The 13,510-nt window shown below is 46.8% G+C and overlaps 1 protein-coding gene across 1 annotated transcript in view; it reads right to left on the reverse strand.

Annotated features, from left to right (window-relative positions):
- The window catches only part of mical3a (microtubule associated monooxygenase, calponin and LIM domain containing 3a), a 36,980-nt gene extending 26,065 nt beyond the window's left edge, over nt 1-10,915 (reverse strand). Inside the window, 19 exon segments of the mRNA XM_068738908.1 lie at nt 143-253; nt 1,267-1,350; nt 1,603-1,704; nt 2,404-2,580; nt 2,691-2,753; nt 2,878-2,996; nt 3,147-3,343; nt 4,938-5,085; nt 5,551-5,580; nt 5,710-5,803; nt 5,916-6,042; nt 6,363-6,478; nt 6,656-6,913; nt 8,052-8,152; nt 8,562-8,717; nt 9,359-9,460; nt 9,578-9,694; nt 9,797-10,004; nt 10,591-10,915. Of these exon segments, the coding sequence (XP_068595009.1) occupies nt 143-253; nt 1,267-1,350; nt 1,603-1,704; nt 2,404-2,580; nt 2,691-2,753; nt 2,878-2,996; nt 3,147-3,343; nt 4,938-5,085; nt 5,551-5,580; nt 5,710-5,803; nt 5,916-6,042; nt 6,363-6,478; nt 6,656-6,913; nt 8,052-8,152; nt 8,562-8,717; nt 9,359-9,460; nt 9,578-9,694; nt 9,797-10,004; nt 10,591-10,869 (2,589 nt within the window). The 5' untranslated portion in view covers nt 10,870-10,915.
- Nucleotides 10,916-13,510: the final 2,595 nt, after the last annotated feature.

The raw sequence follows: 13,510 nt of genomic DNA on the forward strand, positions 1-13,510 counted from the left end.
ACGCACTGAATGGGCAACATTTTAAGGTCATTATAAAGGATTACTGTCGAGGAGAACGAGAAGAGCAGGGGTAAGGAGACACCTAATGGGGTTGCCGTGGATTTGAGGCAGGGATGGACAGAGACAGCACACGATGCGTCACCTCTTTGTGAAGAGAGAGCGAGGAAGCGGAAGAGGAAGAAGGGAGTAGAATGGTTTTCTTTGGGCAGCTCCGAGAGCCGGAGCGGGACGGCAGGTCTGCACCACTTCTGGCCTTGAGAGATGAAGGACAGGAACAGCAAATAAAACCTTTGACGATAAATGTATGAAATGATCGCCAATTACCACTGAATAGAAGTATGGAATTTAAACATATATCCTGAACACTTTGCAGAGAAATTCTAAGGATTATAAAGATTATTAAATATCTACACAATTGACTTTTACGATCATCTCCTCAGCTGCTAAAGGCTTACTGTGCAGTCAGAGGACATTTAATAACGGCAGTGAATTAATTCCCCATTAAAGAATAGACTTTGAAGCTTTAAAGCAGTGTGTGAGGCAAATGCCGAATCGAGCAAGGCAGCAAAAAGGGGGGGGCAGCATTTAACTATGCCGAACATTCACATGAGTGAGCAACTCAATGCAGGATGGTGAGCATGGAGGAGCGATAGAAACACTCGATTTCCTCCAACACACCTACAAATCTGGATAGCGACTCACAAATGTAAAAAAAACAAAAAAAACTATTTCAATAACGATGATAGGAGCATAGCGGGGGGGGGAAACACGGAACTGGGTCTGTCAGGATGTATAAAGTCAGGATGTGAGAGGGAAGGTAGACGGCATCGATGGAAACGAGGCGCTCTGGCTCTTATCTAGCTTCAAAATAATTTTCGGTTCCTGGAGAGCAGACAAGTGTACACAAACAAAATGATTTCAACCGCCAGGACACACACACACACACACACACACTCGTCTTCAAGTGTGTGTGTGGTAGTATTCTCAGGTACCAATTGGCCTTGTGGAAGGTTGATGCGATGAATCCATCTGAACAGTCCCATACATATTGGTGACAGATCCACAGGCTGCTCATTTGGTCCGTACTGAAGGAGAATTTTGTATCGTGTAATGACATCAGGGAATAATGTCTGACCCGGTGAGACTACCTTCCTGTCTCTTCTAAATTGGACAGCTAAGCCATTTCTACCAATAAAGAGGAGACTCTGGACTTAGAGGGACGCGATAGGAGACGGACGACTACGAGGTCGGCGTAGCTAATCATACCTGCTCCCCTCGGTTGGGCAGCGTCTGACACTTGATCATTTCTTTGAAGCGAATGCTCAGCTCCTCCTGCTGCTGTGTGCGTCTCTGAACCAGGGAAAGCGGCGGTTAGGACGAGAAACCACGGCAGTGTCGCAATCTTTAAAGCCACCGAAGCATGCGACTAAAGCAACCCAGCTATTTGGTTGGGACGGTAAAAGCACTCGCGGCGTTTTTGTGAAACACAAAACGAGCTAACTGGACTACCTAAGACGACGCAGGGGGGGGGGGGGGGGACACATGGTTACGTGAGTCTATTTGTTTAGGTCTCTGCAGAGGTACGCTGTTGGCTGGCTTTACCTTTCTCCATGCAGGAACAGCTGCCAGACACACTGGCTCATTCGTGGGGGCTTGGGGCAGCGGAAGGGACAAAATGCAGTCCATGTTGGGAAGAGAAGCCCCCTTTTGTGGTCAGAGGAACACGAGCGACAGCAAAAATGGCCGGTAAGAATATCCATGCAAGGTATCACGAAATAGTCCAAGACAAGAGAGGGATACGAGAGAAATAAAACAAAAAGGAGGAAGTGAATCACGGCTAGTCGGAGTCACCGCGGTTGGAAAATGTGTGTTCATCAATAAGGAAATGACAGAGAGACGTAGGAGGAAGATGCTGAGAGAGCTCCGTGGTATTTATAGCAGCATTTAGAGAAACACAATTAAATACCTGGACATGAAAATATAGGTTTTTTTATACACACACAACGTAATGAGATATTTTCTTGGGCAGGAATAGTTAAGAATTGTCTTTTTCTCCTTCAACAATGCAGTGCAGTGTGTCCCAGTAACCCACTCTTCCCTCCCACTGCCAATATCACGCAAACCACAGCACTGTGGGACCCAGTTGGCCCAAGCCCTCCGAGCCCAGTCAGCATTGTGTGACGGCCTGCATGACCCGTGAACAATGCTCAGCCTTCTGGGCCTCAGCTCATTAATAACGGCCCCCGCGGAATGAAATCTAAATCCTCAAAAAAATGTCTAACAGAAGGAAGATCTAAGGACAATGCAGGGAACTCCAGATCTTCCTTTCGCGAAGACCCTTTTTATTGTCCCTCCTCCAGCATGAAGAGCAAAACCCTGTCCCTCACAGAACTCCTTCCGTACCTGCCGTTTGAGTCCTCCCTGTTGAGCTGGAGCATTCTCTTCAAACTTGGCCAGCAGCTGGGTGGCCATGACCTTGACTTTGTTGTTGTTCCCGACAGCAGACGAGTCCATTCTTCTCTCAGACAGGACAGCGGGGACAGACGGCCTGTCATCACGACAGCCCCTGGATACCTCGTCCTTGCGGGTAAGAAGGAGGAAAGAAATGCCAATCTTGTGCGATTAATTGGTTCTTTTCAAGTCGGCTGCAATCTAAAGATCTGAGCTGCTCTGCTGTCAGAATTACTCACATCATCAGACTGGCTGGTTTTCCTCCTCTTCCCTAAACCGTCAGCATCCTTCTCCTTTTTGTCCTGTTGAGCAAACATCATGAGTTATTTTGACAACAATGATGTGATGTGATGCCTTTCAATGAAAAATAAAAATGATTTCAGGAAGGATCAAGAAGAAGCTAGCAAGCAGTTGGAAGACAATGACCTTTGGATTTCGTTTCCTTGAAATTGCTATGCTCTGGCCAAGTTTGCTGAGGAATGAGATTGGAGATTTTGTGCTGGCTATCAGGGCGGCTTTCTCCTCGGGACTCAAATTGTGGTTATCTGTGCACAAATCAAACAAAATCAAGGCTTGAATGCACGAAAAAGTACTTTAAAATCCTCACACGGGATTGTTGGTAACAACATCTTCAAGAAATCGATACCAGAATTACAGAAGCAACAGCCCAAAAAAAAAACATGATCCGATCTCACCTCCAGGTGGCACTGTGTCCTTAAACATCTCGTAGAACTGGCTGAGGTACATCACCATGGAGAGTTTGTCGGGCTCCACCACAGATGACATCTCCTTGCCAGTCATGCAGGGCGAGATGCCAAACTCCCTCTCTGCCACGTCAAACCCCAGCTGGTTGTTCTTCTCGTGGTCTCGCTCGGCGAGAGAATCAAAGTCACTGAGGAAAACATGCGATGAGTAAGGTGAGTGAAATGACTTTTTTTTTTTAGATTGGGTGGGGTATCCTTGGGTTTCCACCACATATTTGTTTACTTTATTTTTCATTGTACAGTTAAACACTTTTTTGATGATAATCTTTTAAAAAATGATGTAGAAAAAATATATATAATAATAAAATAAAAACCAGAACAAATAAACATAAGGGGAAGCACTTACTCCATAATTTCAAAGTGGTTAACAAAAAAAGGTTCACATCATCATGTTATTCAGCTTCAGGTTTGTTGAATGCTACCCATTTACCCGCCTCAGGTGGTAAATTAGTCTTGAAATGATTTCTCTTTTTTTTTATTGCCCATAAAGCATGAAACTTCCACTCTTAATTTGGACAGCTAAATGCTCTGCTACCTTCACTAGAAACTGCTAAACCTGTCCCTTCCATTATGTTGGCTGTTAGTGTCACGTCAGGAAACAAAGCTCGAGAAGTGAGAGTCATAAAGCAATTAAACTGTAAGCTGTAAACAAAAAGCAATGAGCAAAAGAGCACTTTAAGCAATCTGCAGGGCTGGGAGGGGGCAACAAATCAGGATGATTTAGGTTTGTCAATAGTGGCAAGCCCTTTCACGTTCCAGTCATTTGACCCTTTAATCTAAAACATTTAATCACGGTCGATTTACGTGTGTCTTCGGCACAATCCAGTTATCAGCGGTCTGTCACAAATCTCGATGGTCGATTGTCCTAAAGACCAGATTAATAAAGAAGAGCACAACAAATAGGTTTCATTTGTGATGAATCGGCAAACGCTCAGCATGAAGACAGAGCAGATAATCGGACCCCGAGCCTGCGCTAGCCTCGAACGAGGAAGCGTTTGTGTACACGCTTCTAACTACATGTCGTTGGAGGCATCACCGCAAATGTCATTTCACAGCGGCTGAAAATACCATTAGGGTGAGTCATCAATACCTCGACCGCACATGCAGACCATTTAGGAGCGTTAAAACATCCCCTCAATTCCTCCTAACCATCCGTCTTGTGCAGGCGAACACGGTTTTCCCAAGAGGCCTCTTACTCATCACTGTCCCTCCCCCTCCTCCCATCATCTGGCCTATCAAAGGCAGCAGAGCCCAACCGCTGCAGGACTCGCTAAAAGGTCAGGCAGGATGCTTATAGCTTATAATGATAATTGCCATGTTGCCTCCAGAGGGTAACAAAACTGCATTAGATAATGCAGCTGGAGACGGTTCCGTTAGAGTGCGTCGATGTAAAGTAGAGTGATTATCTATGCGTGGGAGGGGAGTGATGGCGAGGACGACGAGGGCGCCCTCATGGGACCAACGAGCCGTTGTGACTGGTACGCATCACCTCGTTTACGGCGACGCACGGCCAGACTATAAACGTCCTTTGCAACTAAAAGACTCACGAAACACAGCAGGCCTGTCATCCCTGACAATTTAACCATTAGCTCTAATGGTTATCCCATCTAACCATGATGGGATAGGCTTGACAGCGCTTCCAAAAGTTTCCAAACTGCCAGGCACAGCTTCTTCTTATATAAACTTGTGTGCGCTGTAGTGCGCTTTCGTCCAAATACTCACATGAGATCCGGTCTGTATCGGACTATGAGGGCGCACAGAGCCAGGCCACTCTTCCAAGACATTGTGAGGTCTGTCACTTTAACATTCCTGTATCCCTCAGTTTGTCTCTGGCACCAGCTCAGCAGTTTGCTGGATCGCGCGATGGACTCTGGTGTGGAAGAATGAGAAAATTGCTGGGTTTGACATAAAAGTGGCAGGTTGAATACAATTTAGGATTAAACACGGAGTGAAAACGCAAACGCTTTCTGGGAAAGCGATACGATATCTCTTGCTGGGAGATCTCATTGTCCTTGGTTGAGCGCAGGATTACAGTTTTTTTAACGTTAAATGAGGCAACATTACAAACTGTGAGCTGTTAAATGTCGTGGCTGTCGAGGAGGATGCACACGAGGGGTTAAAATAGGGTGCGAAACCTCGCAATGTGGCGCGTCGACCAGGGAGCTCAGATGTGACTTTCAAAGGCAGAGTTAGTGCGCACAAAGATTATTTCAGAGGCCGCAAATAATCTTGATTTTTGTGGTTACCGGTAGTCATTCACGAGCAGACAAAGAGAAACGTTGAAACTGTTAGAGCCATTAAGCTTCCCTGTAAAGCGACGCCATGCATTTGTTACCTTGCAACTGCTTGTCAAGCAGGCAGCTGTCTAGAGTGGAAATATTTCATTACATTTCAGCAACAGGAACTGCAGCGAAATCCTCCACTGAACAATCGGCGAGGAGGCGCTTTTGAACCTACGCGAGAGTCTCTCTAAGCAGGTAAACACTATACGAACCATTCCTGGCCAACTTGGGCGTTGATGAGTTGATGACGTTCTCGATCTCGATGCGCATCTCCCTGGACTCGCCGGTGTCACAGAGGTGTCGCATCTGAAGCAACCACACATCGGATAAACCAAAAATGTGCCGATGGAATGACTTAAGCAGACAAAGATGGCAACTGAGAGGGTTTATTTATTTTCATTTTAGCTTTCATACATACCTGGCTGGGCTTGAGGAAGTTAATGCTAATGTTGGGGTAACGTGTTGTTGGGTCCAGGCTGTACCGACTAAAGTTCTTATTGACGTTTTCCGGTGTGGTTTGGGGCAAAAGGCGATATATACTCTCCCTAAAAGGAAAGAGGAAAAACTTCATGCATTCTCATGTATAACAAAAACACCAGAGGCAGTGGTGGGAGGGACAGAGGTGAAGAAAACATGTTCAGGTCATCATTAAAGGTTTACATTCCTTTGAGCTCCTATGACAGCCTCCCATCCCATTAGTGCTAGAAGAGTTGGGACTGCTGCTAGAAATCACACATGGGCACAGTTCGAAGTAAAACACTTGTGTGTGTGTGTGTGTGTGTGTGTGTGTGTGTGTGTGTAACTGGCTGTGCACAAGTGTCAGAATGTGAAAGCAAGAGGACAGAGTGTGTGCGTCAGTGTTTACCTCTCAGCCAGCACCTCAAGAGGAGTCCTTCCCTGAGCCCAGCTCTTCACCATCCAGCCTGAGTCCATGGCTGCCAGGAAACCTCGAGCAATGCCAGTGCCCATGGGCCAGAAGGGCTGGAGTACGACGGCACAACACCGCATTCAACCACCAAATGTGGCCACAGGAAAGCCAAGGATATAAAGTAAAAAAAAAAAAGAAAAGAAGAAGAGGGTAGAATGTAACACAAAGAACAACCTTACAAGCGTGGAACAGTTAAAACCTCATTTAAAAGCCACCGTCATCGCTCTCACCTCCAGCAGGCTGTCGCCGACGAGCGCCACCAGCAGCTTGTGACCGTGACGCTGGCGCACCATGGCGGCGTTCTCTGAAGCGTACATGCAGGTGAAGTCGAACATGGCCACGTCGGGCTGGCCATAGTGGTTAATGGCAAAATCCAGCGTGGGCAGCTGGTGGTTGGTGGAGAAATCGGCGGCCTCGCATGCGTAAGACAGCAGCGCCGCCTGGTCCACATTAGCCCTGGACAGCAGCAGCTCCGTGTCGGCGTAGTCCTGCAAGAGACGAGAGAGCTGGAGCGGCATGTGGAGGAAAACCCAACCGAGGGCGAGATGATCGGAACATTAGATCAAAATGAGTCAAGACAAGCAGCTCTGGGCACAACAAGAGGCTTCAAATGAAACCAAGCCAGAACGCAGCATTTACTCGGCACCGCAACAAATCTGCTGGGCGCTACTACAAGTTAAGAACTGTAACACACACTAGTGTGGTACCGTATGCAAAGGGAATTACGTTTTGGAGATAATGACACTGCAGCGGAAGAAATACGGGTCAATGATACATGATCTAAGACACGACTTGGCGTTAAAGCCTCCTTAAGACTGTAGTAAAAAGGCCAGAAGCCTTGCAATGGATTGGATTCTGAAATTGACAAGTGTGTCCGACATGTAGCGTCTAATGGCTGCATGCTTTCATCGTGACTTGTTTTCATAGGAGGGCAGAGAGAGACGCACGTTCTTCCTTCTCCTGGCTCCCAATTCAAGGCTGGTGTCAGCGGCGGTGGATGAGTGGAAGATGTGAAGCGCTATAAAAGGATCTGTGAAGGTCTTTGTATTAAAAAAGGGAACCCCCTCGAGGTAACCAGTCATTTAGGACTTTAATGAATACGTGTGCCTACATACTTCACCCCCCCCCCCCCCTCTCTCTAGCGCCAAACACTTGCACCGGCTCGCCATGAGGATGTAGCCTTGCACAAACCTGCAGGAGCAGCGTATACCTTCACTGATTTGGTCATATCGCTATAAATATTAGACAAAATGAGAAAAGCACTGACCGGTTCTGACCCGCAAAGGACTGACTTAATGCATGTTCGGATAAAAACGCAAGACATTTAAGGAAATGAAAAATCTATAATCCTCATCGCGGTCATCGCACACCTTCGATTATGTCCGCAGGATGAAGACAGACACTGAAAAAGGTCTTTCCGGTTTCCTGTGGAAAGTCGCTTGTGAAAGGAAGCTACAGCGTGTAAAGAGGCCAAAAACACTTAGTGAGCATGTTTGAGTTGGCAGATTGTTCCAGAGGACAGTTGGCTTCGTTAAGCCGTTAGCCCGAGACTGGGAGAAAACAAAAAAGAGGAGAGGGAGAGACGTAGCAGCACATTGAGCCGAGCGCCGGGCTTTGATCACTCACGTGCAGAATGACTCCTTTCTCCAGGAGACTCTGTTTTTTGGCCGTCATCACAAAGTAGTGCGTGTCGTCCTTGTAGTACACAATGTTTTCCAGGTCGATTCCTACAAAGCGATAAATGCTTTGTTACCCTCCAAGTGCAATAGTTATCCCGTGTTTCTGAAGCTGGCAGCCATGTCCTTCATTAAAGGAGCAAATTACACATCACCAAAGCCCCGGGACCCGGGAACATTGTCCCGTCAGCAATAAACTCACAGGCTTTGGCAGAACCAGGGTTCAAGCCTTTAATTGGAGACAACAAATTTGTAACTTAACGGAAGAACAAATTATGCATTCTATTTACTTTGCCACCCCCACCCCCCTTTTTTCCCATCCACGCCATTCCAGCAACTATTTTGTGGGGTCTTTAAACTCCAAAAAGTAAAATCTTATGTTGTCAAGCTGTAGCAGGAAGTGCAGTAATCTTCAATTCCCAAAGGCGATGCAGCAGAACATGGCCGTGCCGCGACAGACCTGTTGCTTCGCGGAGATCCTGAAAGAACTTCTGGTTGAAGATGAAGGCCACCCCGCTGATCTCCTCCACCTTCGCCTCCGCCGTCGTGTTCCTGTTGATGAAGTTAGCGGTGATGGCGATGGCGAGCTTTCCTCGGAACTCCTTTCGCTGAAACCCTGTGGGGGAAAATTGGCAGAGGGCAACAAAGAGAGCTCAAGGTCAGGGACCGGCGTGCACAGACCGGACCCGAGACTCCGAAACACCGTAACGCGAGCGCCATGTGTGTGTTTACAATCACAACACAACATGAAACCCTACAAAATGCATCTTGTACACCATAAATGTAACCGGATGCTCGGTATCATACGCCGTAGCGGCTGTCTAGGCCATTAAGCTGCGTGACTTTGTTGGTGTTTATCCCCAGAGGGAGGGATGCTGCTGCCCTTCAGCGGTACAGCAGGCGGCGGCGCACGGCGAGGGTCACGCTACTCTAATCCACAGGAGTCCCTTTACGACCGTGACTCTCAAAGCACTCGTATAGGAAGAGGACAACTCAACAATTTATATTTCAGTCTGCTGGGGGGAGCACCCCACACACACACACACACACCAATGTGCACACGCCCCCTTATTCAAGGGCAACAGAGTGAGGTCAGACACTCTTCCACAGCTGTACACGAGTGAGGTCATAATCATTCCTGACAAACGTCCAAAGTGTCGAAAACACCAACAGAGCCGTTTGTTTCATCCCGGTTAAATCGGGGGGGGGGGGATGCATTCCTAACGCAGCTATCCCAGTCAGTGCACGCCGACTTGCCTGGTAGCGTGTTTCTCCTCCCATCTGCTCCTACGATGACATCAAATTCCAGCTCATTGACGGGGTGTGTCCTGGGGTGGACCTCAGCCCTCCAACCTATCCCTAGGAACACACATCACGTGTAACAGCATGTCAACGCATCGGCTCAGCCTCCGGCAGACGGCTCCTCGACGGAACGCTAGTTTAGCTCCTTTTCATTTTCATCCATTCTCCGCTTACTTTCGGTCTCTTGATCTTCTGGAGGCTCAATTAGAGCCTTGAACTCGACGTTGACGTGGATCTCAATGCCCAGCAGGAGAGCCATTTTGAGCAGCATGAGCTGAAGCTGGCGGATACCTGCATTTCAACAACAGCATGAATGGCATGACGCTGCAGAGCCAGGCCACGTGCAAACGGATGAAATGACTCATGCCTCATCGTACTACTGCGAACACTCACTGATATGATCGATAGCCCCAGCACAGAACTTCCCATAGAACTTCTTGGCCCCGAGGCCCCTGAGGTCCTGGATGGTGAAGGGCCAGAGGTGCAGCACATTGTTCCGAGAGAAGGCATCTCTCTTCTCCAGCAGCACCACTTTGGCCCCCAGGAACGCCAGCTCAACGGCTGTACGCAAGCCACACGGCCCGGCGCCGATGATCAGGCACTAGACGCAGACAGACGCAGGAATTATTGTCCTAGTTACAAGAACGCTAGCAGCCGTAAATTGGAAATACAAATCAGGACAGCAGTCGGATCGTTTGTCTTCACCGGTTGCAACCCTATTTATTCGGCTGGACTTAATAAAGACGCCAGCAGCATAGCGGCGAAATTCTTTAAGCTGCCGCTTATTAGGAGGGCAGCATTTTCAGTTTGCATGACAGCCGGCAGGAGCACCGTCTAGCTCTAGCTGCCGACGGCAGCATGATAATCGCAGCGGTGTCACCCAGGCAACCTTATCCTATTGATCTTCTGCAAAGAAAATACAAAAGGGAACAAAAGCCCGATGAGCTGAGAACCGAACCAAATTAAACAGCGCCGCATTTTTGATCTTCATCATAATTCATCGCAAAAAAAGGGAAAGGAGACTTTTATTTAATCCAAAATGACACTATATCAATCAGACAGTAGTTAAACGAAGCATCTCAACAAAAACTCTTGTTGGTCTTCAACCAGTTTCTGGAACCAGCTGAGGAAAACATCTCTGCTCCAACTTAACCGTAAACACTTCACAACGGTGGGGGCGGGCTTACCTTTGAGTTGGTGCAGGCTCGGCCCTTCTTGTACTCCTTCTGGCTCGCCCTCTTGTCTAACTTTGCCCATAATGCCTTGGCCTTCCAGTAGTTGAGTTTGGACTTGAGCTTATGGTAGAAGATCCTGGATTCAGTGGGCTTGACTTCCAGGTGGTCGCAAAGCTCCTGGAAGGCCTTGAGCGTTCCCTTACAGGTGGTGGCCTGGACGAAGTTGTCGAAAAGGGCGTGGGACTTGTTCACGCCATCGCCTCCGGTTGCACCGGCGCCTCCATCCCCCATGGCCCAGACACATACAAGGCTGTCAGGGCCCTTCAGCCCCTAGGACAGGGGTCTCTGGGTCCCAGCCCTGCAAGCACGCTTTCTCAGGTGGGGAGGGGGGGGACTCTAACTCTAACCCTCAGGCATCTTCATTCTGTAAGCGAGAAGAGAGACGTAAGCTTGAGTGAGGCAGAAAATATGATTTAGCATAGAGAGAGCAGCAGAGCCCCCTTTGCAGCTACTAATATAACTACAAATTATTATATGATAGCTCGGCCAGACACGCAATCTATGCAGCAAGAACAATAGCAAGTCAGAAAACAACTGCTAATCTGTCTAGTAACGAGGCTCCTGCACACGCAAAAGGTCACTGAACCACACTGAAGGCTGGACAGGAAACACACTGGCCATGAGCGTGTGTAGCATGCAAGCAAGAGGCGCCAGACACAAGACAGAGGTCGTGCAACTGTTTTGGATCAAAACTCAACCCTCGCGAAAAAGATATGCAAATAACACAATGTTTCCTCTATAGCAGTCCCAGGCGTGGGATTTATTTTAAAAGAAGGCCTCGCTTTTACCTCCACCAAGGATGTTACGTTTTTGATGCCAGCCGTTTTAATTGATTAATCCTTTAGTTCACTGAACAGAAACTAAGGGATGCAAGATAAGTTCAGCGCTTCATCAGAGCCGTTTTTACGGTGGAAAAACAAAATATCTTGAATCCATTACAAACCAGCATTTCTGCCGAGTGGAACTTTAGTTACAGAACTATAAACCTAAGCCCCTCAAAAGACTGATAAGAGCTTATTTAAAAAGGTTTTTTGAATCTGAAACATTTGCCTGACTGATGGCTTTCATTTCAATGACATTTAAAGACTTTAATATCATGATTGTCATGTCATAAAATTAGAACTCAAACACACTTTGGGGTTATATACATAGAGTGAGAATTCAACATCATCCCTCTTTGCTCATCTAGTTGAAAAATAAAAAAAAACATGTTAATAAACCGGCTACAAGTCAATACAAGGCTACAAATCTGTGGTATTGATTTTGACCGGGCATGGCAAGCATGAGACAATGTATTCTTTGTCTTCAAGACTTTAAAAGAAAACGTAGCAACTAGAAACACGGTCTTAGAAGTGGGCATTCTTCTCTCAAATATGCATTACCCTCCCCTCGCTTAATGAGAACAATAATCCTGCCTAATAATTCAAGGACTAGCAGCTTCCTGCAGAATCCCACATGAACACTAAACAGGAATTGTTGCAGCATTTTAACCCTCCTGACACCCTCGATTAATTATTTTTTACACAAAATGTAAAATATCATTGTTTAAATAAAGAGAGAGCGAAAACAAAGTCAGAATCCCACCATATCTGGATGAACTGCAGGATGCCACACAAGAGTTACGCATTTAAGTGCATGCAAACCCTTGTGCACACGGGACCCACCAAACCTCCACCTCCAGCCCACCCTGCAAGGACGCAGACAAACACGCAACAGACCTTTGCTTTTTACCAGTTGCGTTACATCAACGTTTGATCTAAAAATAGAGCCAAAGATTAGGCTAAGGGGACGAACACCAGCTTGCTGTTACACACCACAACCACTATAATAAACAGACTACAAATAAGAGCAGATTCCAAAGCCTGCATTTAATGCCTCACAGAAAGGCCTCAAACCCAGAACCTTCCTGCCAGGAGGCGGCAACATATTAAAATAAAATAGTTTCCTTGATCTAAATAAATGGATGTTTTCCTTGTTCGTAAAGAACACAACTCATAAGCTGAATCAGAATAAAAATAGAAATAGAACAGAAAGCCTTTATTGTCATTGCATAGTGGATATACAACGAGATTAGGAATCAAATAATTAGGAAGACTGGGGCTGACGGTACGCTTCCGTGTCGGTATGTATCCTCAAATAGTCCTCTTCCAGCCACGAGCTCAGGAATGATTGATGCTGAAAGGACACCTTGGAGATGAAAGTAATATCTCAGCCCGGCTCATCTTCTCAAGCATCAGGAGCTTTGGCGGAAAGCAGGAGCGAGAACGCGATGCAACGTGATCGTTCTCCCCGAGCGCTAGATTTTGTTACAAGAATGGATTTACAAGCAGAGCATTTTAGTCCGTCGAACTTGTAGCAGAGAAAACCGGACTTTCCGGTTCCTGTAATAACTTCTGGTTTTGACTAATATCCTCGTTAATCTATATCCATCCCGTTTGGCTGCGAGACGAGACGGCCGACTCACAAGAACTTCCTTTTTGTTCTCAACGCGATGGTCGCTGATGGCGACGTTATGGATTATAGACTAGTGCTTATTATTATAGAGAAATGCAGCCGTTGAAGTATCTGGGGTCAGATTGACCCCAGGGATAAATGTGATAGTGATATTTAAAAGGTTAATAGGAGGGTTAAATCGATTCTTCTGTTCATATTCAGAGCCTGGGGTTTAACTTCTATAGATGCACAGGAGAAAAGAAAAACACAGACTTGACGTTTTTGCAAACAGCTGATAAACAATATACTTTGGGGTTGAATGATTTGGATTTACTCAGTCTTTCCACTGGTGTGTGCAGGGGATTGGCCGACAGAGGTGGAGACAGCCATTCACGCCAGCAGACAAACGAGCTCAGAGAGAACACAAATATTTGTTGAC

Source organism: Brachionichthys hirsutus, chromosome 5 (assembly GCF_040956055.1).
Source record: "Brachionichthys hirsutus isolate HB-005 chromosome 5, CSIRO-AGI_Bhir_v1, whole genome shotgun sequence".
NCBI classification, from domain to species: domain Eukaryota; kingdom Metazoa; phylum Chordata; class Actinopteri; order Lophiiformes; family Brachionichthyidae; genus Brachionichthys; species Brachionichthys hirsutus.